Source organism: Myxine glutinosa, chromosome 13 (genome assembly GCF_964187855.1).
Source record: "Myxine glutinosa chromosome 13, kmMyxGlut1.1, whole genome shotgun sequence".
Lineage (NCBI taxonomy): Eukaryota > Metazoa > Chordata > Myxini > Myxiniformes > Myxinidae > Myxine > Myxine glutinosa.
The window spans coordinates 90,927,589-90,955,522 of NC_136273.1; the positions used below are offsets into that span (position 1 = coordinate 90,927,589).

The window sequence follows — 27,934 nt, forward strand, 5'->3', positions numbered from 1 at the left end:
TACAGTCCACGTGACCGGCAGAAGCGTCAGCGTCATGGCTGTTCCCGCAGCTCGCACGTGTGTTCCGATCGCTCGACGGTTTATTGGTATGTGCCTTGGGCTGCAATCAAACTACATGATCTTCACACATTGCCACCACTTTCTCGATCTTCTTCTGCGTTTTATCAGATCCCTATTTTCTCACCTCACCGCCCACTCTATTTGTGTGTACGTAATAAGTAGATTCGCCATTACTTGTTGCCATTTAATGTTGACAATTTACAGCAAATTTTCCGATGGTCTCAGTGGGAAATGTTAGAGAGGGGGATGAACGACACCATATTCTAATGAAATTCCTGAAATTGAGCTTTATTATGCTTCAACATACCCAAAGTACCTTTCTTGTCTCTAATGTCTAATGTAATTTCTTCTAATGTCTTTGTAATATTTGTGTACATCTGCAATGCTGTCGAGGAATGTGTTTGTTCTGCACATGGTATGTGTGTGCAAGCTCCTCCATGACTGAGATGTCACTGCTAATAAAGGTCATCTAGGACCCACCCATGTCAATTATCCATCCATCCGCACCCTTTGGTTCCAGAACATCCGTTTTGCCGAATCAGACAGATTGCCATCCATCACAGGTCAAGGCCTCGGCCGGATTTTTTAATTTGACCAATTTACCAGCAGGCAATGGCCTTCTCCTTTCAAATAGTACGTTGGCATTTTAACATCCACAGTCAAACACTAGCAGGCAAATACATGTGGCGTAACTTCCCACCGAAGGAAGGTGCATTTAATGGTGCGACACCTTGCCTTTGACGCACCAGGGCGGCACTTTGCATTCGGATCAACAATCAAATCCAGACTCGGCTCAAACCCGAGTTTGCACAACTTGAGATATCCTAGAACTTTCCATTTGCTCGTGTGTCAAAACTCTTGCCAACTGCAGAATTCATAGAACACCTCGCCCCATGCAGTCTTGAGAAACCAGAACATGCGTGGGATCTGTGAGCGGAAAATTCGATCGGTTGAGATGTAAAATTCCATAATATTTTGTCCATGACCTGCTGCGATGAAGCTAACTCTGAAGGCCTTTCTTTCAATCACCGCAGGCAGGTTGGTGGTCTTTCTGTCTTTTACCGACTCTTCTCCGGCCTTGCTCCCCCAGCTCTCTCTGTGCTCTGTCCTCCAAATATTCCTACAGGTCGCACAAGATCTGCCTGCAACCCTCTTATGGTTAAACTGCCCAAATCAAGACTCTCTGCTCTCCTTCATTCCACTTTTCTTCCGCCTCTGGAACAAACTCCCTCACTCTCTTCAATCCCTCTCCTCCCTCCAGGTCTTTAAAACGGCTGTTCACCACCATCTCTTATCTTCCCCCGTCCAAAACCTTAATCTTTTCTACCCACGCTAATTTCACCCCAGATCCACTTTTTTGATATACCAACTTCTTTCCTGGAAGTCCTTGCAGTGTCTTTGTGTTTTATACTTCTTCCCCCCCTCCCCCCCCCCCCCATGCCTCCTCCCCCCAAGCCCTCTCCCTCCCACAGATCTCCCGATGTCCCTGCTCTCTACTGTTGTACTTGTATGCTTCCCTCTCTCTCTCCTCATCTTGTCTCCTGCTCCCTTTATTATATGTTTTTGTGTCCGTTTTTTTTTTTGTGATTAATGTTACCTCTTCCACGAGCCTCGATCTTGTATCCAAAAAAAAAACCGAATGGTTTTGAAAGTGTCCATAAGACAATTTATGTTCTACAATGTTCAAGTATTTAATTCAATTGAAGTAAAATGGAGATTTTAAAGGGTGTAAAAATGTTTTTTTGGAAGTTTACCGCGAATGATGCAGCGTCTTTTCCATCACCTTATTTACCACGTTACGTTAGTTATTCGTGTCTCTTTGTGTCCTTCATTGAATGAATGAATATGAATGATCGTTTTAAGGCCATTTTCCCCACGAGAGCGGGGGTTAGCCTTGCGGGCCCCATGACAATCATGGTTCCCTGTTTGAGGCAATGTTTTATGGCCGGATGCCTTTCCTGACGCCAACCCTTGGTCACGCTCTTACGATACGCAGGGATACGGTGTACCTATTCTAAATCGGGGTACGCACCGTGATCATTCATCTCAGCAAGCTGGTACTCAATTTGCCGACCTCGCAAGGATGACAGGCTGAGTCAACCCTCCTGGCGTTAATTCAGCGATCGACCGGGATTCGAACCCAGGATCCTCGGATTCCAAGCCGGCACCCTAACCGCTAAGCCAACACCAGGCTAAAAACCTTCATTGCTTAGCTAAAAACAGTAAGTTTCCTGTTTGGAATGATTTTCAATTCTACTTAACTGCCAGACAGGAAGACAGAGTAAGACAATTATCTCACTAATCTGTGAGCATGTCCGATCGGGACAAATTCAGAGCTAAGTTACTGTAAGACGGCAGGTTCGTTTTCCGATTCATGTTCAAAATAAAACATTCAATTGAAAAAGGTTCCTCAAACATAAACTGATGTTTGTAGACAGACAGACAAAGTGAAGCACTTGCTCAACCCCACTTTACGCTTCGTGTCCACGGGTTAAAAACAATGGTCTCTTCCCTCTTTCTTTTCACGGATGCCTTTGTCTATCCAAAATTGTATGTATGATTCATGGAAAAAATTAAAATTAATTGTTGCATATTTGACAAACTTCCCAGAAATAATCACATCACATCACATGAAAAGGGTTATTTTTATTATGCTCATGCATTTGGTCATTACAAACTCCTTTTTTTTCTTCTTTTTTTTGTATACATAATCGAGGCTCGTGAAAGAGCTAACATTTATCACACAAACAAATCAAACAGGCAAACAACCAAAGTATATAAAAAGGGGAGCGGTAGACTTCAAAATGTTCAAACTCTCTGGTCACACACAGTCAGTCATGGCAGTCATCTACCGCCCTCCCAAACCACACCCATCATTCCTGTCTGACTTCTCTTACTTTCTGACCCAGCTCTGTTCCTTCTCCCCCTCAATCCTCCTCCTCGGTGATTTCAATATCCACATGGACTCCACTGACTCCACAATAACCACTGACTTCACTGATTTACTCACCTGCTTTAACCTCACTCAACATGTCAACTTTCCTACCCATAACCGTGGGCACATTTTGGACCTTGTCTGCTCTACTGGATTAATTTTGCACCATCTCTCTGGCTCCGACCTCACCCTCTCTGACTACTTAGCCATCACTATGACCATCAACATCCCCACCCCAGCACCAAGGCATTATCGCACTATCAACTTCCGTAAGCTAAACGCTCTTTCACCGACCTCATTCTCATCCACCCTCTCTGAAAAAATGTCCACTTCTCCCTTCGTTGACCTCCACACCCCTTCTGACCTCACTGACTACTACAACCACACTCTCTCCTTCTGCCTCAACCAGCTTGCGCCTATAAAAACCAAAACAGTTTCTTTCACCCATTCTGCTCCCTGGTTTACCCCTGAACTCTGCCTGATGAAAACTCGTGCTCGCCAACTTGAAAGACTCCGCAATAAAACAGGTCTCACAATTCACTCCCAAGCCTACAAGGACCACCTGCAGCACGACAAAGATGCCCTCTCCCGCGCCCGCTCCGCCTACTACTCTCAAATTATCCACTCTGGCTCCAGAAACCCAAAAGCACTCTTCTCTACAATAAACAAACTCCTCAGCCCCCTGGACACCACCACCCAGTCATTCACAGTAGACAACTGCATCTCCTTCCTTTCATTCTTACAAAACAAAATTGACAACATCTACAACAGCTTAACCACCACCGCACCTGCTCCCCCTCAAAATACCTGCCCCCCCTTATCCTGCCAACCCCTGTCTCAATTCTCCCCAGTCTCCCCTACTGACCTCTCTGAACTCCTCATAGGAATGAAAACTGCCACCTGCACTCTTGACCCCATCCCCTCCAGCTTTGTCAAGGCCTCCCTTCCTGCTCTCTCTCCACTTATCACTGCAACAATAAACTCCTCCCTGTCTACAGGCATCGTCCCACCATCCCTCAAAATTGCTGCTGTTACCCCCATTCTGAAAAAACCTGGACTCAACCCTGACACCCTTAATAACTTCAGACCCATCTCCAACCTACCCTTTCTGTCAAAAGTTTTGGAACGCGCTGTAGCCACTCAACTCAAACATCACCTCTCTGCCAATAACCTGTATGAAACATTCCAATCCGGAATCCGCTTCAACCACAGTACTGAAACTGCTCTCCTCAAAATCACCAACGACCTTCTCCTCTCCTCTGACGCCGGCAACCTCAACATTCTCGTCCTCCTCGACCTCAGCGCTGCCTTTGACACCATCGATCACACCATCCTCCTCACCCGACTTGAATCCACCTTTAACGTTACCGGCACTGCCCTCTCTTGGATCAAATCTTACCTCTCTGACAGACGCCAGTTCATCTCCATCAATAACTGCAAATCCCCCACTGCTCCCCTCCCCCAAGGTATCCCCCAAGGTTCAGTTCTCGGCCCCCTCCTCTTCATCCTGTCCCTGTCCCCCCTTGGTCACCTAATCCGCCGTCATGGTCTCCAATTCCACTGCTTCGCCGATGACATCCAGCTTTTCATCTCCACCAAGTCCGTCTCCACCGCCACCCACTCTATCCTGACAAACTGCATCACTGAAATAAAATCCTGGCTTCAAATCAACTTCCTCAAACTTAACTATGATAAATCTGAAATAATCATCATTGGCCCAAAAACGCTCACCAAATCCACCCATAACTTCGCCCTCAACATCGACGGTTTCCCAGTATCCACCTCCCCTCACATCCGGAATCTTGGCATCATCTTTGACCAAACCCTCTCCTTTGACAAATACACTAAACAAATCACAAAGACAGCCTTCCTTCACCTGAAAAACATCGCCCGTCTCCGTCCATCCCTCTCCTCCACGGCTGCAGAAACCCTCATCCACGCCTTCATCACCTCCCGTCTGGACTACTGCAACAGCCTCCTCTATGGTTCACCCTCAATAATCATCAATAAACTCCAATACATTCAGAACTCCGCTGCCCGTCTACTCACCCACATTCCCGGACCCGTGACCACATCACCCCCGTCCTTTATAAGCTTCACTGTGACTGACCTCCACTCCAGACACACTCCCACCCACAACCGCCGCTCTGCTGGTGCCAACCTCCTTTCCCCCCCAACCAGACCAAATTCAGATCCTAGGGGGACAGGGCCTTCTCCATCGCTGCTCCCACCCTCTGGAACTCACTACCTCACACCATCAGAGACTCCTCCTCACTCACCACATTCAAAACATCACTCAAGACCCACCTGTTCAACACTGCATTCAACATTTAACCCACAGCATTTAACCCCTGACTATCTCTTCTCCTTCTCCTTCCTTTTGCTTTGATTATTTACCTATTGATTTTTGTCTTTTTGCACTTGTTTTTTGTACTCTGTCAAAGCGTCTTTGGGCTTTTTGAAAAGCGCTATATAAAATAAATGTATTATTATTATTATTATTATTATTATTAGACAAGATGGGGAGAGAAGGGGAAGCACATAAACATAACATTTGTGAGGGACATTGGGAATGTGTGGGAGGGAGAGGGCTTGGGGGGTGATGGCGTGGGAAGGGGGGGGGGGGGTGGCGGCGTGGGAAGGGGGGGGGGTGGCGGCGTGGGAAGGGGGGGGGGGGGTGGCGGCGTGGGAAGGGGGGTGGGGTGGGAGAAGTAACTCTTTGAAAACTGATGAAACACTCGAGGAGCACTCCGTTGGAGTGCTTACCTCCACCTGGCTGAACCGTTTAACATTCACCTCTGCAGTCTCTTTCTGGCAGCTTTTGTCGAGTTCCAGCATCGGTCTCACCCCCAAAACAGAAACTCGTGTTTCGTTGCTCTGCTTCGGCCTTTCACGCTTTTCGGAACCTTTGAGATCGTCTCAGGAAATCCTTTGATTGAACAACCGTGGCACTGCCCATAATTCCTGTTGGTCCAGCCCTACTTGGTACTCACTGTCCTAAGATGTGACCCATTATAGCATCATACCCAGCCAGCCTCCAGGTGACATCACCTCTAGCCCTTCATGTGAGGATTTCGGTACCTTGACATCCCCACTTGTGTGTGTTTGTGTTTGTGTCCTTCCCCCTCTCTCCCCATCCTGTCTGCCGCTCCCCTTATTTTTGTGTTTTATGTGTCGGTTTGACTTTTTGTGTGATTAATGTTAGCTCTTTCACGAGCCTCGATCTTGTATACAAACAAAAAATATATATATATATTTTTAAAACTTCCTCCCACGCCCCCCCATTTTGTGTACAAAATCTCAAAAAATTTTTTTTGTTCATTTATTAATTTTCACATTGATCCCAGGCTATTGGAGGACTTGAACTGTACATAAATAACCTGCACGTACCGGCACTTGGTGACCTATACCATGCCGATGGGTGTATGAACAAGAACGTGATGACGACCTTGCCAAAGAATGCCGTTTTATTCTGGAATGAACAAAATCGTACGTAACATTAGGTATAGCCGGTCCCTTGATTAACTTTCTGATGAAGGAGTTCACGACCATACATACACGCTCGGCCTAATCTCACCTCCAGAATCTGTACGGCTTGCTGGACTCCACCATCTATGGTCTCATTTTTTGTGAAGACGGTCATAGACACACTGAGCAAATACAACCACATTAGTGGACGATGGACCAACACATCAAGTACATATATGGGATTTTATGATACACAAATTTGAGACTTGGACTGTTTGCTGTTGTGTTGTTCATGAATGCTGGGATCGCGGATACAAATCCCGTATGTTATGTTGATTTTCCCATTTTACTTGTGTTTGGAATTCATGTAAAAGTACAGGTGTGTGTGTGTGTGTGTGTGTGTGTGTGTGTGTGTGTGTGTGTGTGTGTGTGTGTGTGTGTGTGTGTGTGTGTGTGTGTGTGTGTGTGTGTGTGTGTGTGTGTGTGTGTGTGTGTGTGTGTGTGTGTGTGTGTGTGTGTGTGTGTGTGTGTGTGTGTGTGTGTGTGTTTTTTGTCCATTAGGGAATTCAAGATCAAATGCAGAACATAAAAATAGGATCATGGGTCCTGAAGCTCACCTGGATCAGGCGCAACAGTCACTCAAACCCCTGTAGATCCTGATTATTATTTTTTTTTTTTATGCCATGAACAAACTTTGGTACATCACAGGTGATGAAGGTTGTGGTCAAGTTTCATCAGAATTGTGTGTTTGTAGTTTCGGAGATGAGAGGAAATACATATTTTTTGGCCAACCTGCCGATGGGTCTATGAACGAGAATGGGTGTATGACCCCCTCCTCAACACCCCTTATTCATTAATTAAGTGAATAAACTTTGGTGCATCATGGGCGATGAAGGTTGTGGTCTAGTTTCATCGAAATTGTGTGTCGTTTCAGAATGAAAAAAATATATGAATGATCGATTTAAGGCCATTTTCCCCGCTAGAGCGGGGGTTAGCCTTGGGGGCCCCATGACAATCATGGTTCCCTGTTTGAGGCAATGTTTTTATGGCCGGATGCCCTTCCTGACGCCAACCCTTGGTCACGCTCTTACGATGCGCAGGGATACGGTGTACCTATTCTAAATCGGGGTCCACACCGTGATCATTCATCCCAGCAAGCTGGTACTCAATTTGCCGACCTCGGAAGGATGACAGGCTGAGTCAACCCCCCTGGTGTTAATTCAGCGATCAGACCGGGATTCGAACCCAGGATCCTAGGATCCTAAGCCGGCACCATAACCGCTAAGCCAACACCAGGCCACCAACACCAGCCAATACCAACAAAACGAGGAATAAATTACCTCAACAACTCCCATGGGAATCTCATGATAAATCTTGGCACCCAAGCTATATTACATCAAAAATGTGTGAAGAGTACAATAAAATAGGGTTCCATTTTTTAAATTATAATCCTGAAGGTCATTTTGAGGTCACTGAAGGTCATGACCCCTAAAAATGTGCTTTGAAAAAAATCTAGTTTTTGTAACTGTCTGGAATATAGTTGTGTAGCAAATCAAATTGAAGGATATTTTATATACGTTGTAATGACAGTCATTGAAACATATTCCATGGTGATTATGGCAAAGTAGAAAACATTCATAGATGTTTGAACAGAAGAGAGCAAATACTGGGGGGAGGATAGGGAGGGTGGGGTCAAACCCTGCACCCACCCCATGTCGACCCCCTTAATGAGTGCAGATTTTGATGAGGTCAATATACCTCCGTCAGTCATCACTCATCAGATATGAAGCTTGTGGACAAGTTTTATCAAAATCGCTTGTTTGGTTCAAGCTATAATGAATGAAGTGTTTACGGACTCACTCACTCACTCACTCACCTACGGACACTGAGTCTGGGCCTATCAGGTCGGTGTTCCTTCTGTCTTCTACCGCCTCCTTTCTAGTGTTGCACCCTCTGCTCGTTCCGTGCTTTGCCCTCACTCCCCACCCCCCATTTCCCCAGGTCTCTGCAGGGCACACACAATCCATCATCAATCCCCTTCTGCTAAAACTACCTAAATCCAGGATCACGGCTCACCTCCACTCATTTGAGTTTCCTTCTGTATCCATATTGTCCACCCCATACATCCTCACACCCATTGTTTGTCCAAGTCTCCCTCTATCTTGGCCTTCAACTCTGCTGTTGGTGTTTCCCCCTCTCGCAACTATTCCTTTTGTCCTGTTGCATCCTGATCCGTTCAGTGTATTAGTACCAGCTCTTCCACGAGCCTCGACTCTATACAAAAAAAACCCCAAAACGAACCCATCAAAACAAGCAAATGAAGGTTTTAATTAGCAGGTGTGCAAGCTCACTACCTTTGTCTGCAAATTGTCGGCCTGAGAGAAGAGTGATGTGACAGAAGCCAAAAAGGCACCGCACATGACTGCGGGCAGCAAGCGAGGGAACGAGTCGAGTAAAGATCAGTGAGTGTGAAGCCTTGACTTTGAGAATTGAATCAGGAAAGGGTTAATGGAAGAACACGTGTATCCTGGTGGAACCTTTTAGTATTTGTTCAGTGATCGATCATGGGTTGTTTGGCTTCATTGAGCTCGAAAGTAATAGCGTTTAGTTCCACAGAGTGGAGCCTTTTCTTGTTTGTGAAGGTTGTTCCATCAATGACATTTTCAGCTTCTGTAATTGATACTTTCAAACATGTGACACTGGATGTCCAATACAACAACAACATGCATGTTAAGGCCATTTTCCCTGCTAGAGCGGGGGTTAGCCTTGCGGTCCCCATGACAATCTTCCCCATTTTGCCCTATTTTCTACATCTCTCCTTGTTAACCCCCTTGCCTGCATTTCTTCTTCCACCATCTTTAGCCAAGTCTTTCTCGGTCTTCCCCGTCCTCTACTTCCTTCTACATTCATTTCCATCATTCTTCTCAACCAGTCACTTTCATCCTTCCTCAACACATGACCAAACCATCTCGACCTGTTCCTCTTCACAGCATCAATCACAGGCTCTATTCCCATCATCTTTCGCAATTCATCATTTGTCTTCCTCTCTCTCAACGATACTCCGCACATCCACCGAACCATTCGCATTTCCATCCTTTCCAGCCTTCGTTGCTGCTCTTCATTCATTACCCATGTCTCGCTCCCATAAATCATAACACTTCTCGCACATGCAGCATACACCTTTCCCTTCAGCTTCAACGACACTCTCCTCCTCATCAGCATGCCACTCAGTTCCCGAAACTTCTTCCATGCACATCTCACTCGAGCAACCGTTGCCGAGTCTGATCCACCTTCTCCATTCAGCAATGTGAGACTATTGATTTATTTAGACTATTCTCCCTGTGAGACTATTGAGACTGTTTATTTAGACTATTTATTTATTTATTGGATGTCCAATCACCTGATATATTTAGTGCTGGCTTTTAGACGAAGATTGGTTTGGGCCGTTCACGTGCTCGTCAATCTTGTGTTTCCCTCTTTAATTAGGAATGTTGTCCAAGTTGCTGATCAGCGATTGGCTGATTTTATTGCCAATTGTCACCAAGTTTGATCAGCCAGGGATTTTTTTTGGCTGAAGTCTTGCACGTACCAGGTGGCCAGGCCCGCCGTTCAACTGAAGATGGCAGGAGCTGCAGTTTGCTCCGGGTGCTGGCGATGACTCCCCGACTCTTCGCGAGAGATGCCGTGGGATTTTTAATGTCCCCCAGCAATCGATGCCCGTATACGGCATCTCCGGCTTCACGATTAGGACTTGAGGCCTAATCGTGCCAATTACATTCGCAGCAATTGGGGAAAAAAATATTGTATGGGGATGAAAAATCCCATTGCCACTGGTTGTTCATGTTTTGCCCGGATATATAATTATTTATTTATTTGTTTGTTTATTCATTTGTTTGTTTATTCATTTGTTTGTTTATTTTTCCAGACATAGGCGTAAATCTCACGGACCCCGTTTTCCGGGGAATCTACAGAGGCAAAAGTAAACACCCCGGTGAGACATTCCTCATTTTCTTGACTCTTCCCTACGAATCGATGCGATACGTGAGCAGGTAGTTGTTTTGAGTGTGCACTCACCGCCCTGTGCTCTTTCTGTTCCAGACGATTTTGAGGATGTTGTCCTGCGCGCAGTGGATTCTGGTGTCCAGAAGGTATCTTGAATGTGACCCTAAATTATTCAAGTGCTCCTGTGCACTCATCCAGGGTGAGGTGTGACATATATTTTGCTGCTTTCAGTTTCTGATCACCGGAGGGAGCCTTCAGGACAGTGCTGATGCCTTAGCACTCGCGAAGACCGATGGTGAGGGAGAAACATCTTCCGCACATTTATTGATCTCACGATGTGTTCAGGTTCTGCCGATGTGTTTTTAACATGCACCTACTCGGTGAGATTTATTTTGAGCCTTTCAAATGAAGTGCGAACAACACCATGTATGCTTGCTGCTTCCTGAGGTATGATGCCCCAGGCAGGTTTTACTGCACAGTGGGATGTCATCCAACTCGCTGCTCTGAGATGGAGGCTGCAGGGCCTGAAATATACTTGTCTGGGCTTCTCTCATTGGCCCAGGGGAATCGTGGGAAAGTTGTGGCTATAGGAGAGTGTGGTCTTGGTGAGTTGTGTTGTCTGTCGTGCCCACTTTGTTTTCTTGCCTTGGGCCTTTTTCTCCGCAGACTTGGGCTTTTTTCTTCGCAGACTTGGGCCTTTTTCTCCCCAGACTTGGGCCTTTTTCTCCCCAGACTTGGGCCTTTTTCTCCCCAGACTTGGGCCTTTTTCTCCCCAGACTTGGGCCTTTTTCTCCCCAGACTTGGGCCTTTTTCTCCCCAGACTTGGGCCTTTTTCTCCGCAGACTTGGGCCTTTTTCTCCCCAGACTTGGGCCTTTTTCTCCCCAGACTTGGGCCTTTTTCTCCACAGACTTGGGCCTTTTTCTCCCCAGACTTGGGTCCTTTTCTCCCCAGACATGGGCCTTTTTCCTCTGCAGACTTGGCCTTTTTCTTCCCAGACTTGGGCCCTTTTCTCCCCAGCCTTGGGCCTTTTTCTCCGCAGACTTGGGCCTTTTTCCTCCGCAGACTTGGCCTTTTTCTCCCCAGACTTGGGCCCTTTTCTCCCCAGACATGGGCCTTTTTCCTCCTCAGACTTGGGCCTTTTTCTCCCCAGACATGGGCCTTTTTCTCCCTAGCCTTGGGCCTTTTTCTCCCTAGCCTTGGGCCTTTTTCTCCACAGACCTGGGCCTTTTTCTCCACAGACCTGGGCCTTTTTCTCCCCAGACTTGGGCCTTTTTCTCCCCAGACTTGGGCCTTTTCCTCCCCAGAATTGGGCCTTTTCCTCCCCAGAATTGGGCCTTTTTCTCTCCAGACTTGGGCCTTTTTCTCCCCAGACTTGTGCCTTTTCTCCCCAGACTTGTGCCTTTTTCTCCCCAGACTTGGGCCTTTTTCTCCCCAGACTTGGGCCTTTTTCTCCCCAGACTTGGGCCTTTTTCTCCCCAGACTTGGGCCTTTTTCTCCCCAGACTTGGGCCTTTTTCTCCCCAGACTTGGGCCTTTTTCTCCCCAGACTTGTGCCTTTTTCTCCCCAGACTTGGGCCTTTTTCTCCCTAGACTTGTGCCTTTTTCTCCCCAGACTTGGGCCTTTTTCTCCCCAGACTTGGGCCTTTTTCTCCCCAGACTTGGGCCTTTTTCTCCCCAGACTTGGGCCTTTTTCTCCCCAGACTTGGGCCTTTTTCTCCCCAGACTTGGGCCTTTTTCTCCCCAGACCTGGGCCTTTTTCTCCCCAGACTTGGGCCTTTTTCTCTCCAGACTTGGGCCTTTTTCTCCCCAGACTTGGGCCTTTTTCTCCCCAGACTTGGGCCTTTTTCTCTCCAGACTTGGGCCTTTTTCTCTCCAGACTTGTGCCTTTTTCTCCCCAGACTTGGGCCTTTTTCTCCCTAGACTTGTGCCTTTTTCTCCCCAGACTTGGGCCTTTTTCTTCCCAGACTTGGGCCTTTTTCTCCCCAGACCTGGGCCTTTTTCTCCCCAGACTTGGGCCTTTTTCTTCCCAGACTTGGGCCTTTTTCTTCCCAGACTTGGGCCTTTTTCTCTGACCCTTTGTTTTCTTCATGGACTTGCAAAGCTAACATAATTATCTGCTGTCGTTTTTTTGTGGACAGCATTTTATTTTCCAACTTTGAGAAATTGAATACTTATGCACATCTGATAATGTATCAGCTAGCATATCATACATTAATGATAGATGTTCTATCATTTATATCAGATAGATGTTGTAGCAGAGAAAATAAATCATTTTAATTTAGAGGGGAAGGAGATCAGACAAGAACTAGGTTTGAGTATCTGGGGGGAACAGTGACTGGGGATGGTAAGTCAGAGGCGGAGGTGTGGACGAGGATTCAGGTGGGTGTGAATATATGGAAGAGGGTGGAGGGAGTAATGGCAGACAGTAAGATTTCAAGGAGATTGAAAGGAAAGGTTCTGATATCTTGTCCAACACCGGCCTACCTTTATGGTCTAGAGACAATGGCACTGACAGAGAGATAAAAACAGAGGCTGCAGGTTTGTGAGAACACCTGGGTTAGGAGGATTGCGGAAGTGAAGAGGGTGGATAGAAGGAGGATGGATGAACTTAGGGAGGAGATTGGTGTGCAGATGAGCTTGACGGGGAGATTGGTGAAATGCCGGCTTAGATGGGCCGGACATTTGGTGCGGATGGGGGAAGAGAGAATGGCAAAGAGAGCAGATAGGTTGAGGGATCAAGGTAGGATGAAAAGAGGTAGACCAAAGTTGAGGTGGGAGGATTGTGTGAAGAGGGATATCAGTAAGGTGGGGATGGTTGGAGGGTGGAGAGATTTGGCTGAGGACAAAAGGGAGTGAAGGAGGATCGTGGTCGAGGCAAGGCAGGAGCTTGGTACCATTGGACCTCACCCCTTGTAAAAGGAAGAGGAAGAAGAGGAGAAGAAGTTCTGAAGAATGTTTTTTTATTTTTTGAATCATCAGAGATTATTGATAAATTCCCATACCTTGTTTGCAATGGAAAGTAAAATAAAATGAAGTTTTTATGGATCCCATCATTATCCGTCTGTGTGTCTGTATTCTGCAGACTTCGACCGGCTGGAATTCTGCCCGAAGGAAACACAGCTGAAGTAATTATTTTTATCATTACCCCGTTTTGTATTATTTTGTGTAGACAGCTTTGCGGTTTTGCTAATTTAGCTGCAAATCTCCACAAAACACTATTCATGAACACTTTGAAAATCAAATCAAGATCACCGACTTTGGAAAGCTTAGCTCTTTCACGACCCTACATATCCAGAAACTGGAATATATCGCGTTGTCCGTGAGAGGGTCTCATCAAAACGGTGAATGTGCTGTAAGTGTTCATTCTTCACCCTGCAACCATCCCCATCCCCACCCCCTAAAATGGGAATAGCAAAGACAAAAAAAAAAAACCATGGTGATTTCCCTGTTCCTGGCACACTTGTCCCCACAGCCACTCTTCTATCCCTGCCCTCCAACCCACCATCCCAAGTGAAATCAGGTAGATAAGCTGATATAATGAATTAATGTGGTGTTGAAATAGCACAGGCATTATGGGCCAAATGACCTCTTCCTGTGTCAAAATTACTTGTAAGTCCTCTTATTCACAGACAAATCTTACTATATTACAATGTTTGCCTGTACACGTGCCACAGTGCAAGTGGTTTACTGACCCCTGCTGCAGATGGGGGATTATTAGCCACGGCACAAAATATATTTGCCCCACCTATCCCACTATCCCCTCCACCCAGAGCCATATAATACCACAGTTCGGCGAACTTAACACAAGGCGGCATATTGTTACCCAACTGTTCATGTGTGGTTAGCGTTAGTTACGTGCGGAACGTAACATTTAGACCTTTGAGATCCCTTCGACCTTTTTTCAGACCTTTGACTTTAGACCCTCAAACCCGAGACATTTTAGACCCATTATATCCTCAGAGCTTTAACTTTAGACCTTTATTGAAAGACTCCTTTAGACCCCTTAACCCCTTCGTACAGTTAGGCACTTTACACTATTTAACCCCTCACGATACTTAAGACACCATTCGACTCTCAAGACCCCATTAAACCATGAAGCCTCTGAAGACACTTAAACCCCCAAGACACCATTCGACCCTCAAGACCCCCATGAAACGCTGAAGACACTTAAAACCCCAAGGCACCATAAGATCCACAAGCCCCTTAAAACACCTTGGATCCTCAAGACCCCATTAAATCCTCAAGACCCCATTAAATTCTCAAGCCCCTAAAGACACTTAAACCCCCAAGACACTATTAGACCCTCAAGCCTCTTAAAACACCTTAGATCCTCAAGACCCCATAAACCCTCAAGCCCCTAAAGACACTCAAACCCCCAATACACCATTAGACCCTCAAGCCCCTTAAAACACCTTAGATCCTCAAGACCCTATTAAACCCTCAAGCCTCTAAAGATACTTAAGCCCCCAAGACACCATTTGATCCTCAAGAACCTTTGGTATGAGACTATCTATTTTAATAACTTAGGATGAACTTGTTGAATGCACCAGGTATATCAGGTACCAGGTAGTGTTTAGTCACAGACAAAGTTTCTTATAACTCAGCTTACCCTTACTGAGACAAAACATCACCATAACACGTCACCGTTTCATGCCGTTTCATGGTTTCTGCAGTAGTAATATTGCTTTCATGCATGTAATGTATGATTCACTCATGATTGTGTGTGGTCCCATATATGTAATATGTAATGTTACATGACATATGCATGTCGTCACATACAGATTATTTTATTATTTGGACCAAAACTTGTATTACATTCGTAATAGAAGAGATTGTCTGCTATAAGATCATATTACCACAACATAGGATGTCACATGGTACAACTCCTGATTCTACTTGGCATGTAATAGATCATTTCAGCACAAAATTAGCTTACTGTGCGACGGATAGAGAAGTCAAAACAAATACGAAGTAAATACTTTAAATGGTAATTGATCCGCCGTGAGAGAAAGTGAATCTGCAAAAGGAAATCCCTTTCTCTCATGTCGGATCATTTACCATTTAAGTAATTTACCTCTTATTTGTCCTGATTCTATACTTAGCTTGTTTTAACAGCAACATAATTATTTTTATCACCGCACACAGAACCGAGTCGTCGTTGGCTCTCCATTCCGCACGATGAATGTTTACATATTTTCCTCCTTTCTGGATCACGAGGTAAATGATGCCTCTTCCTTCTTTGTCTGATTGATTGGAACTGCCCCATATCGAACAGCACAGCATCTTTTACACCCCAAAACTGACTTCAGAATGAAAAATTATGATGAAGAGATGTAAATATGACAGAGTCCACGCAGATTCACCCAATTTAGCACTTCGCTCGGCGAAGATGAGTAACAAGATGGCGCCTTGCGGTCATGTGATCACGTATCCTCCAATCACGATCGTTCTCGTTCAAACAGAGTTTGCCAAACTCTGGTATTCCCAGATATGAGACTCAAGCCCCAAGAACTGGTATTCCCATGACCATAACACTTTAATCCCAATGTCATGAATACAAAGTTAATGGATTGATGCGGTGTATGGTTCATGAATCGATGATAAGCGGTGTATGGTACTAACAACCGCGGAAGTAAGGAATTCACCTCGCTTTTTTGATAGCATGTTATTAACCCAACCCTTGTGGGGTATATAGATTACAGTAGATCTTCCCTCAGTTCTGTAAGTAAAACTTACCTCACGGATGTTGGGATTCCTCTAAATTAAGCATTAGCGATTTTAAAAAAGCGAATCATATGTGTTTGTGGTTTATAATATTTTACAAGTCAAGCTTCGCCGCTGTTAGACTTTCGGTCTTGTTTTTCTGTCTCTCAACAGGTTCTTTGAACGGCAATTTGAACTTGCAGAACAAACGCAACTTCCCATGTTCTTCCACTGCCGCAACGCGCACTCACAGTTCCTCGGTAAGGACATCTTTACACTAACACAAGCGCGTCAGGAAATTAAAATCTAATAATTCCGTTTCTATGGAAATGCATTTCTTCTTTGTCGACCTTTTTCTCTATTTGTATTCGTGTTTTCCCCCTTTTTTCATTTTTAACTCAACTGGACTATGTCCAGCTGAGTTTTTGTTGACACCCAGTGTCCGTCGTCTGTCGTCTGTCGTCTGTAAACAATTCGACGTCTGCGCTCTAAAAGTCACAAATATTGATTAAATTTGATGAAACTTGTTATGCAGCATCTTTAAGACATAAACTAGTTTGGGATTACATGTGCGCGTTGCACGCCCAAAAATGGGTGCGGCAGGGCGGCCATATTGAAAAATCAATTTTTGTCCTATATTTTAGCACGTATAATTTTTGTATTTTGTTTTGTATTTTTTGTATTTTTTATGTATACTATTACATACATGTATTTTTTTTTTTTTTTTTTTTTTTTAGCACGTATAAACTATATAGTTTGTGGTTCTATTATGCATATTCTAACCATATTGATATAGACCAGTTGAGTTCAGGTTCCCTGGAACCTCTCCAGTTATGTTTTAAGTCATGTCCTTCCTCAATTATTTCGACACTTCCGTACAAGATTTCCCATTAAGCCATCCTCGGTGCATTTATTGCAAGCTGTGTACACGTCATTCTTGTTTCAGAAGCAGTAAAACGAAACAGGAAGAGGTTTGTCGACGGAGTGGTGAGTCTATTTTTAATGTCTGTTAAACGTGAAATGCATTTTGATTTCTCGTATTTATTTTTAAATTTCTCGCTCTCTAGTACGTGTGATGGACGTGTACGTACGTGTCTAGTACGTGTGATGAAGTACGATATAATTATTATATTATAATCACAAGATGACCGCTATTTTGTGCTTCCATTGCTCGTCACACATTTTACGAGATGTGTGTTGAACAGGTGCATTCTTTCACGGGCTCTAAAGAAGAGGCGGCAGCGTTGATCGCGCAGGACTTGTACATCGGCATCAACGGATGGTTAGAGGTTTTATTTTATTTTTTGCTTTGTGATGTTTTGCTCTCTTGTGGTATGACGCCTGGTGGCTCGTTTGCTTCTGAGCTGTTCTGTCTCGACTTTTGGCTCAATTTTGTTACCAGTGGGTGGTGCCGCATCTTGGAGTATCACACCCTTTTGAAGTTACCAGTGAAAACCGTCTTGTTTTTTTATGTAAAAAATCCCACGCTCAACGCAGAAGGCCATTAATCCCATCAAGCCTGTCCAACCTATACCCTCGTAGTTGTTTGTCTGTGCTCATCGTTTTTATACATTGAGAGCCAAGCAAGGAAGCAGCACGTACCATTTTTAATGTCTTTGGTCTGACTCGGATGACTCGGCTGGGGTTTGAAACACCGGCCTCCCAGACTCGGATTGGATGCTCGGACCATTATGCCACCGATTCTTGTATTCCTTTTACCTTTCATGTTGTGACTGTTTTTGTCATCTTTATGGATGTCCCAGTAACCTTGTCCAGTGTATGGTATCCATAACATGGTATCAGTAACATGGTATCAGTAACATTGTATCATTAACATGGTATCAGTAACATTGTATTAGTAACATGGTATCATTAACATTGTATCATTAACATGGTATCAGTAACATTGTATCAGTAACATGGTATCAGTAACATTGTATCATTAACATTGTATCATTAACATTGTATCATTAACATGGTATCAGTAACATTGTATCATTAACATGGTATCAGTAACATTGTATTAGTAACATGGTATCAGTAACATTGTATCATTAACATGGTATCAGTAACATTGTATTAGTAACATGGTATCAGTAACATTGTATCATTAACATTGTATCATTAACATGGTATCAGTAACATTGTATCATTAACATGGTATCAGTAACATGGTATCAACAACATGGTATCAATAACATGGTATCAGTAACATGGTATCAGTAACATTGTATCATTAACATGGTATCAGTAACATTGTATCATTAACATGGTATCAGTAACATGGTATCAGTAACATGGTATCATTAACATGGTATCAGTAACATTGTATCATTAACATGGTATCAGTAACATTGTATCATTAACATGGTATCAGTAACATTGTATCATTAACATTGTATCATTAACATTGTATCATTAACATGGTATCAGTAACATTGTATCATTAACATGGTATCAGTAACATGGTATCAACAACATGGTATCAATAACATGGTATCAGTAACATTGTATCATTAACATGGTATCAGTAACATGGTATCAGTAACATGGTATCATTAACATGGTATCACTAACATTGTATCATTAACATTGTATCATTAACATGGTATCAGTAACATGGTATCAGTAACATTGTATCATTAACATTGTATCATTAACATGGTATCAGTAACATTGTATCATTAACATTGTATCATTAACATTGTATCATTAACATTGTATCATTAACATTGTATCATTAACATGGTATCAGTAACATTGTATCATTAACATGGTATCAGTAACATTGTATCAGTAACATGGTATCAGTAACATTGTATCATTAACATGGTATCAGTAACATTGTATCATTAACATGGTATCAGTAACATGGTATCAACAACATGGTATCAACAACATGGTATCAATAACATGGTATCAGTAACATTGTATCATTAACATTGTATCATTAACATGGTATCAGTAACATGGTATCATTAACATGGTATCAATAACATGGTATCAATAACATGGTATCAATAACATGGTATCAACAACATGGTATCAATAACATGGTATCAATAACATGGTATCAGTAACATTGTATCATTAACATTGTATCATTAACATTGTATCATTAACATGGTATCAGTAACATGGTATCATTAACATGGTATCAATAACATGGTATCAATAACATGGCATCAATAACATGGCATCAACAACATGGTATCAACAACATGGTATCAATAACATGGTATCAGTAACATGGTATCATTAACATGGTATCACTAACATTGTATCATTAACATTGTATCATTAACATGGTATCAGTAACATGGTATTATTAACATGGTATCAGTAACATTGTATCAGTAACATGGTATCAGTAACATTGTATCATTAGCATTGTATCATTAACATTGTATCATTAACATGGTATCAATAACATGGTATCAATAACATGGTATCAATAACATGGTATCAATAACATGGTATCAACAACATGGTATCAACAACATGGTATCAACAACATGGTATCAATAACATGGTATCATTAACATTGTATCATTAACATGGTATCAGTAACATTGTATCATTAACATGGTATCAGTAACATTGTATCAGTAACATGGTATCAGTAACATTGTATCATTAACATTGTATCATTAACATTGTATCATTAACATGGTATCAGTAACATGGTATCATTAACATGGTATCAATAACATGGTATCAATAACATGGTATCAACAACATGGTATCAATAACATGGTATCAATAACATGGTATCAATAACATGGTATCAGTAACATGGTATAATTAACATGGTATCATTAACATGGTATCACTAACATTGTATCATTAACATTGTATCATTAACATGGTATCAGTAACATGGTATCAGTAACATTGTATCATTAACATTGTATCATTAACATTGTATAATTAACATTGTATCATTAACATGGTATCAGTAACATGGTATCAATAACATGGTATCAGTAACATTGTATCAGTAACATGGTATGAGGAACATGGTATCAATAACATGGTATCAGTAACATGGTATCAACAACATGATATCAATAACGTGGTATCATTAACATGGTATCAATAACATGGTATCAATAACATGGTATCAATAACATGGTATCAACAACATGGTATCAATAACATGGTATCAATAACATGGTATCAGTAACATTGTATCATTACCATGGTATCAACAACATGGTATCAACAATATGGTATCAATAACATGGTATCAATAACATGGTATCAATAACATGGTATCAATAACATGGTATCAATAACATAGTATCAATAACATGGTATCAAAACGTGGTATCAATAACATGGTATAAATAACATGGTATCAACAACATGGTATCAACAACATGGTATCAACAACATGGTATCAACAACATGGTATCAACAACATGGTATCAATAACATGGTATCAATAACATGGTATCAATAACATGGTATCAATAACATGGTATCAACAACATGGTATCAACAACATGGTGTCAACAACATGGTATCAATAACATGGTATCAATAACATGGTATCAACAACATGGTATCAATAACATGGTATCAATAACATGGTATCAATAACATGGTATCAATAACATGGTATCAATAACATGGTATCAATAACATGGTATCAATAACATGGTATCAACAACATGGTATCAACAACATGGTATCAATAACATGGTATCAGTAACATGGTATCAATAACATGGTATCAGTAACATTGTATCATTAACATGGTATCAATAACATGGTATCAACAACATGGTATCAATAACATGGTGTCAGTAACATGGTATCAATAACATGGTATCAATAACATGGTATCAGTAACATTGTATCATTAACATGGTATCAATAACATGGCATCATTAACATGGTATCAGTAACATGGTATCAATAACATTGTATCAATAACATGGTATCAGTAACATTGTATCATTAACATGGTATCAATAACATGGTATCAGTAACATGGTATCAATAACATGGTATGAATAACATGGTATCAACAACATGGTATTAATAACATGGTATCAGTAACATGGTATCAACAACATGGTATCAATAACATGGTATCAGTAACATGGTATCAACAACACGGTATCAATAACACGGTATCAGTAACATGGTATCAGTACCATTGTATCATTAACATGGTATCAATAACATGGTATCAGTGACATGGTATCAGTAACATGGTATCAGTAACATGGTGCCTTAACTGTGCTTGCACGTTTCCTTGCAGTTCCTTGAAGACCGAGGCAAACGTTGATGCCATGTGCTCCATACCCAGTGACAAAATGATGATAGAAACAGGTGAGTGGGTGATTTTTTTTTTTTTTTTTTTTTTTTTTTTTTTTTTTGTATACAAGATCGAGGCTCGTGAAAGAGCGAAAATTAATCACACAGAAAGACAAACAGACACATAAAACAAATAACATCGGGAGCGGTAGACAAGATGGGGAGAGAGGGGGAAGGACACAAACACAACATTTGAGAGCAGGGACCGAGAGACATGGAGACATCGAGAGATCTGTGGGAGGGAGAGGGCTTTGGGGGGGAGGCATGTGAAGGGGGGGGGGGGGGGGTGGGAGAGGTATAAACATATGGACACTGCCAGGATATCCAGGAAATAAGTTGGAATTTCAAACAAGGTGGATCTGGGGTGAATTAGTGGGGGTAGAAAAGATCAAGGTTATGGATGGGGGAAGATAAGAGATGGTGGTGAACAGCTGTTTTAAAGACCTGGAGGGAGGAGAGGGATTGAAGGGAGTGTGGGAGTTTGTTCCACAGGCGGGAGAAAAGAGGAATGAAAGAGTGAAGGTGAGCAGAGAGCCAAGATTTCGGCAGTTTAACCATCAGAGGGTTGCTGGCAGATCTTGTGCGACCTGTAGGAATATTTGGGGGACAGAGCACAGAGAGAGCTGGGGGAGCAAGGCCGGAGAGGAGTCGGTAGAAGACAGAAAGACCACCTACCTGCCTGCGGTGAGTGAGTGAAAGGCCCTCAGAGATAGCTTCATCGCGGGAGATTCCAATGATTTTGAAAGCTTTGGATTCAACAGCGTGAAGTCGAGCCAGGTGTGAGGCAGGAGCACCAGCCCATAGGGGAGAACAGTATTCCATTGAGCTGCGGATGAAAGCCTTGTATGTGGTGAGGAGCTCAGGTGTGCCGAGGAAGGACTTCGCACGACGGAGGATGCCCAGTCGGCGACTGGCTTTGGAGGCCAGCTTGGAAATGTGGTTTTCCCAAGAAAGATCATGGCAGAAAGTGAGACCCAAAAGCTTGAGTGACAGAACTTCTTGGAGAGGATTGTTGAGAAAGTAGATGGGAGGGTTGTCCAGTCGATCTTTTCGGGGGGAGACATAGTAAGAGAGTGAGATTTGGCAGGATTGAAAGACATGTTCCACTTGTTTGACCAGTCTGTGATTTTGTCCAGGTCTTCAGAGAGTGAGGAGGCTGCAGACTGCCTATCTGAGGGAAGAGGAATGGAGCAGCAGAGAGTGGAGTCATCAGCAAAGAGATAGAGAGGATTTTCCAGAGAGTCAGAGAGATCATTGATAAAGACCAGAAAAAGCACAGGGCCCAGCACACTTCCTTGGGGAACTCCAGCCTGAACAGGAAGGGGAGATGAGAGAAATCCATTCAGGGCCACACGTTGACTACGACCAGAGAGGAAGTCCGCAAGCCATGCATGGAGATTTCCATGGATACCATAGGAGGAGAGTTTGGTGAGCAGAGCTGGGTGCCAGACCGTATCAAAGGCCCTTGATATGTCAAGGGAGACAGCTCTAATTTCCTGTTTGGCATTCAGGACCTCCATCCATTGTTGAGACAGCAGAAGCAGCATGTCCAGAGTAGAGTGACCTGGTCTGAAACCAAATTGATGATCAGAGATCAAGCCATTGGAGAAGAGGAAAGATTTCATATCCGAAGCAATGATGGATTCCATGACTTTGCTGATAATTGGGAGCAGGCTGATTGGTCTGTAGTTGCAAGGATCTGTTTTTGCACCTTTTTTGTGTAAAGCGGTAATGTTAGCTGATTTCCAGGATGCTGGCAGATGACCTTGAGCAAAAGATAGGGTGAAAACAACAGAGAGAGGGTGAGATAGAGCGGCAGAGCAGGATTTTAGGACCCGTGGGCTGATGCCGTCTGGTCCAGTTGCAGAATCAGAGTCGAGGTTTGACAAAAACTCCTCCACCTTGTCAGGAGAGAAGGACACAGAGTCCAGGAGCATTTGGGTTCGACTGGGAAAGGTGGGAACAGAGAGAGATGGGTTTGGGACTAAGGATTTCGAGGCGAACACAGAGTTGAGGCATTCGGCTTTGTCACGTGCGATGTCAACTGTGTGGCCATTTGAGGTAAGGGAGGGGATGGAGGGGGAACAAACACCAGAAACGGATTTGACCAGACGCCACCAGGATTTGGAGGAAGGAGACAGGTTTGAGAGTTCATTCTTGAGTGAGGAGAGATAGTGCTTCCTGGCACTCCTGAGGGTAGACACACACTTGTTCCGAGCTTGGTGGAAGGAACTGAGATTTCCTTCAGTTGGATTAGCCTTCCAAGAGGCAAAGGCAAGTTGTTTCAGGGCAACTGCCTCACCACAAGATTCAGTGTACCATGGACGGGAGGAAGGGTAAGACAATTGAAGGCGAGATGGGATAAATCTGTGCATGAGAGAGATCAGTTTGCTTTGGAAGAATTCCCAGGAAGAATTGATGTCAGAGGCAGTGGAGATGGGAGACCAATCTAGACGATTGATGGCTGCTTGAAGACCGTCCCAGTCAGCCTGATTGAAATGCCAGACTCGTCGACGCTGAGGAGGCTCTCTGAGAATGGCCAGAGAGATGTCCACTTTGACAAGCACATGATCAGAAGAACCGATTGGAGCAGAAGAAGAGCAGCAGACATTAGCAGGGAAGTTTGTCATAACCAAGTCTAGAAGAGAAGATACTCCATTGGCTGAGATCCGGGTCGGGAAATTGACAGATTGTGTCAATCCCAGTGAGTCACAGAAGTCCTTTGCTGAGGTGCCATGACTAGTGAGAGAGGAACCCACACCCAACCAGGTGGCATGATGACAGTTGAAGTCACCACATATGAGGAAGAGAGAGTTGGGATGAGTGGATAGAAGTTGGTCCATGTTGTCAGACATTGAAATGTAGATGGAGTCATCACTGTTTGGGGGACGGTACAGAACACATATGAACAAAAGGTGGGAGCGGAGAGGAAGCCGTAACCAGAGGTACTCCTGCGGGTGAGGAGGAAAGAGAGCAGTGCAAGGTGAGTGAGGAAGAGAGTTTTTGACAAAGATAGCCACCCCACCACCAGGCCGAGGCTCAGGTCTATCATACCGGAGGAGGGAGTAACCAGGAAGAGATATTAAGGAATCAGAGACATCTTGAAGGAGGAAAGTCTCTGTTAAGCAGATCAAGTCTGGATTGTCAGAAGCAACCTGTATGGAGAGATCAGTCAGGTTTGAGCGAAGGCCCCGGATGTTTGAGGTCCATACCGTTAATGAAGAGAGAGGGGGAGCATCGGGTACAGGACAGGGGAGGGGAGGAGTAGGGTAAGATGAAGGATGAGAGGGGGAGGTAGGGAGAGCAGTTGATAGTGTTTCAGATGTTGCAGAAGAGTTCCAAGAAAGGGAAGGATGAGGAGGATGAAAGGTTTGCTGGTGAAGGGATGAGGCAGAGTGAGGGGTTGTTTGAGGGGGGGCAGAGGAAAGTAGAAGGTTTGGGGGGGTGGAGGTATGAGATAGAAGGGAGACGAAGTGGGGAGGAGGCAGCTTGGAGGAAGAGGGTGGAGGAGAGAGAATTGGAGAGGAATGGTATGGGGGGAGAATTGAATGGGAGGGATTGGGGGGGAGTTTTGAAGGGGAGGAGTGAGGGGGGAGTTTAGGAGGGGAGGGGCAAGGGGGGAGTTTTGGAGGGAAGGGGAAAGGGGGGAGATCAGGAGTGGAGGGGCAAGGGGGGGGATTGGGAGGGGAGGGGCAAAGGGGAAGTTTAGGAGGGGAAGGGCAAGGGGGGAGTTCAGGAGTGGAGGGGAAAGGGGGGAGTTTAAGAGTGGAGGGGCAAGGGGGAAGTTTCGGAGTGTAGGTGCAAGGGGGGGGATTTGGATGGGAGGGGCAAGAGGGGAGTTTAGAAAGTGGATGATTAATGAAAGACGAACATTGATAACAAATTGGGTTTGTTGTGATTTTCAAGTTAGCAATCCGGTTCAGGATGATGGAGGAGGGATGGAATGAATGTGAATTTAGACCATGTAGTGAGGGAGACGTATAAGATATTGAATTTCTTTTTTTTGAGGTGGAATGAGTTGGAGAGGAAATTGAGAAAAGCCTTTTAAATAGGAAGAAAAACAGCGTGTTGTAATATACCACTGAATAAAAAACAGAAGGGGAAAGGTTAAACATATTTTAAAATATTTAAACAGAACTATGAACAATCTTATATGCACAAAAATACCAACGGGGGGAGAGCCGAGAGGGACCACCACGAATCACGTGAACAGGGCAAACGGTGGATGGCAAGGAGATAATGGGGGATTTCATGAATATTCTCTTCCTGTTCGTAGTTAATGTTTCCAGAGGAGAAATAAGAAATGCATCAGAGAGCTTGGTTTTAATAAATGTGAAATGAAGGAGTCATTTTTCTGGCAGCGATTGTTTAAGGTCTTCGTGATTTGTTTTTTCTTCTGGTAGACTCTCCTTGGTGTGGAATTAAGAATTCGCATGCTGGTGCAAGACACATCCGAACAACATTCCCAACTAAGAAAGCGTGGGGAAAAGGTCATTGTGTGAAGGATCGTAATGAACCTTGCCACATCACGTGAGTACATACATGTATATCTCGTCCTTCTTCTCTGTCTTTCTGTCCTTCTTTAACAGCCCCAATTATTCCCACCTTTTGGAGTTGGCCAGGTGATACGACTCTCGTCCATGTCTTCCTGGAACTGGCTAACAAGGCCTGACATTTGACTGTATCAGGAATTTGTAATTTATTCAGGGTGCTGGTGACAACTTGCCCAAACTTCATGAAAGATACCATAGCATCTATAACGTCCACCAATGCCCTTTATAAGTTGGCTCAAGATAATACGAGTGTGTGTGTGTGTTTGTGTGTTTGTGTTTGTGTGCGCACGCGCGCCGTTTTCCCCTTGGTTGGTGCACCATGTTTATGAATTTTTTTTTTAAGGTACCTTCTTTATCCTTGCAGGCAAGTGTTGGAGGTAATATCTGCGCTGAGGAATGAAGATCCAAACCTGTTGGCTGACACTCTCTACAATAACACCATTAAAGTTTTCTTTAGGGATTAGGCTGTGACATTCAGCCTCGTCTTGTGCTCCGCATGTGCAGAAGCTGCTCTTTGTCAGGTAAAACCAGACAATGTAAATTCATTTGTAATTTATTTTCGATTGTTTTGACAGTTTTATTCCCCCTGTATTGCCCTTTGCATAGCATTTTAGCAAACACACCTGCGCATTCTACGTTTGTCATCACTTGTATGAGATCAAAAAAATTTTTTTGCAAGAAAAAGCTCATTGTTCGTTAATGTGAAGTCTCAGGCGGTGCTGCTTTTTGGCCCAATTTGATGCTCATCCCATGCCACCCTGAGAAGATGGTGGTGGCTCTTCTCTTTCAACCACTGCAGTATTTGTGGGGATGGTTTCCTTGGCAAATGGTAGTGAATTGGCAGTGTCAATTATGCTTCCAAATATGGATGTATTTTTGTTTTTTAATTAAGAAAACGGATGCAGGTGTAGTTGTCTTTCACCTCACCTCATTTGCTGACGTTGTGGTTGACTCCACATTTTACTTTTCGGTAAATTTCATGTGAGCTTTCAAATATCTGGGGACATTCGGGAAAAAAGGGAAACGTGATCAAGCTTCACTTTGAAGAGAGTTCTCAAATTCTTCAGGCCTTTGTCATAATCCGTCCTCACCTGTCAACCTGATCCAAGAGACTGCCAAACACCCGTGCCCACACTTGTATATTCTCTATAAATAAAAAATTTAAAAAAACCCCGAGGATCGAAGCGAATGACTCATTTACATTTATAGATGATGAAAACAATTAAAATTTCTCCGCTAACACAAAGCCTATGTTGGTAACCTGCAAAAGACTATCCTCCTGCGATTGTAAATGGTAAAGACTGTTTGGTGAGAAATTAAACACTGCACATACATATTATACTGTATCTGAGCAAAATAAGAAGAAGAAGAAGAAAAAGGATTTTCTTGTAGGAAAAGAAAAGACAAATCCAAAGATCATGGAATACCTTTTCTTAATTTCCTGCTATATGCTCTACCTGGTGCACAACCATCATGGCTTAAGGGGGCATGTAGCAAAATGTCTATCCTAAGGAATCTATCTCGCAGAACCTCATTAATTAAATTAAAAATTCCACTTTAGCCAGTTTTTCACGATGTGGACGAGAGTTGGCACTCTGACATTCCTTAGAGAGCGAAGATGAAAGGCAAGCTGTTTAAACATGCTTTAGACAAACTATTGAAATCCTGTACACACTCTCGTCTTTTTCCGATGAGCTCATACAATGTTCACAAAATTCGGTGCTTTCTTTCTTCTTTTTCCCATTTGCTCACAAACCGCAGGAATTTCCTTGCTTTCTAAAAACTGCTGAATTTTGGTGATTTCAAGACATATCCAAAGCCTTAACCTTATAAGCTCTTACATGAGCCATGACTTTGTGTACAAGGAATAAAAATCAAGAACGAT

The 27,934-nt window shown here is 43.4% G+C and overlaps 1 protein-coding gene across 4 annotated transcripts; it reads left to right on the forward strand.

Moving 5' to 3' along the window:
• TATDN1 (TatD DNase domain containing 1) lies at positions 1–27,934 on the forward strand. 4 transcript variants are annotated; one of them, XR_010986857.2, is made up of 13 exons: positions 1–86; positions 10,389–10,454; positions 10,562–10,611; positions 10,697–10,760; positions 10,927–11,070; positions 13,548–13,590; positions 16,343–16,428; positions 17,115–17,155; positions 17,374–17,450; positions 21,441–21,511; positions 25,900–26,026; positions 26,414–26,570; positions 27,811–27,934. XR_010986857.2 is itself a non-coding variant. In XM_068134826.2 (12 exons), exons 1-12 carry the CDS (start codon positions 35–37, stop codon positions 26,511–26,513), a joined length of 921 nt encoding a protein of 306 aa, XP_067990927.2. In that variant the 5' UTR covers positions 1–34; the 3' UTR covers positions 26,514–27,934. The 4 variants fall into 4 exon arrangements, 3 of the variants coding, with proteins under 3 accessions (XP_067990927.2, XP_067990928.2, XP_067990929.2); XM_068134826.2 differs by having other exon boundaries at positions 26,414–27,934; XM_068134827.2 differs by having other exon boundaries at positions 4–86; positions 10,931–11,070; positions 26,414–27,934.

What these genes read in the sequence shown, in the direction of transcription:
- TATDN1 (XM_068134826.2), top strand. Translation starts at nt 35, where the DNA reads ATGGCTGTTCCCGCAGCTCGCACGTGTGTTCCGATCGCTCGACGGTTT. An exon ending in CCGAAGGAAACACAGCTGAA is followed by an intron (nt 13,591 to 16,342) that starts GTAATTATTTTT and finishes GTCTCTCAACAG; the next exon opens with GTTCTTTGAACGGCAATTTG. An exon ending in CGCGCACTCACAGTTCCTCG is followed by an intron (nt 16,429 to 17,114) that starts GTAAGGACATCT and finishes TTCTTGTTTCAG; the next exon opens with AAGCAGTAAAACGAAACAGG.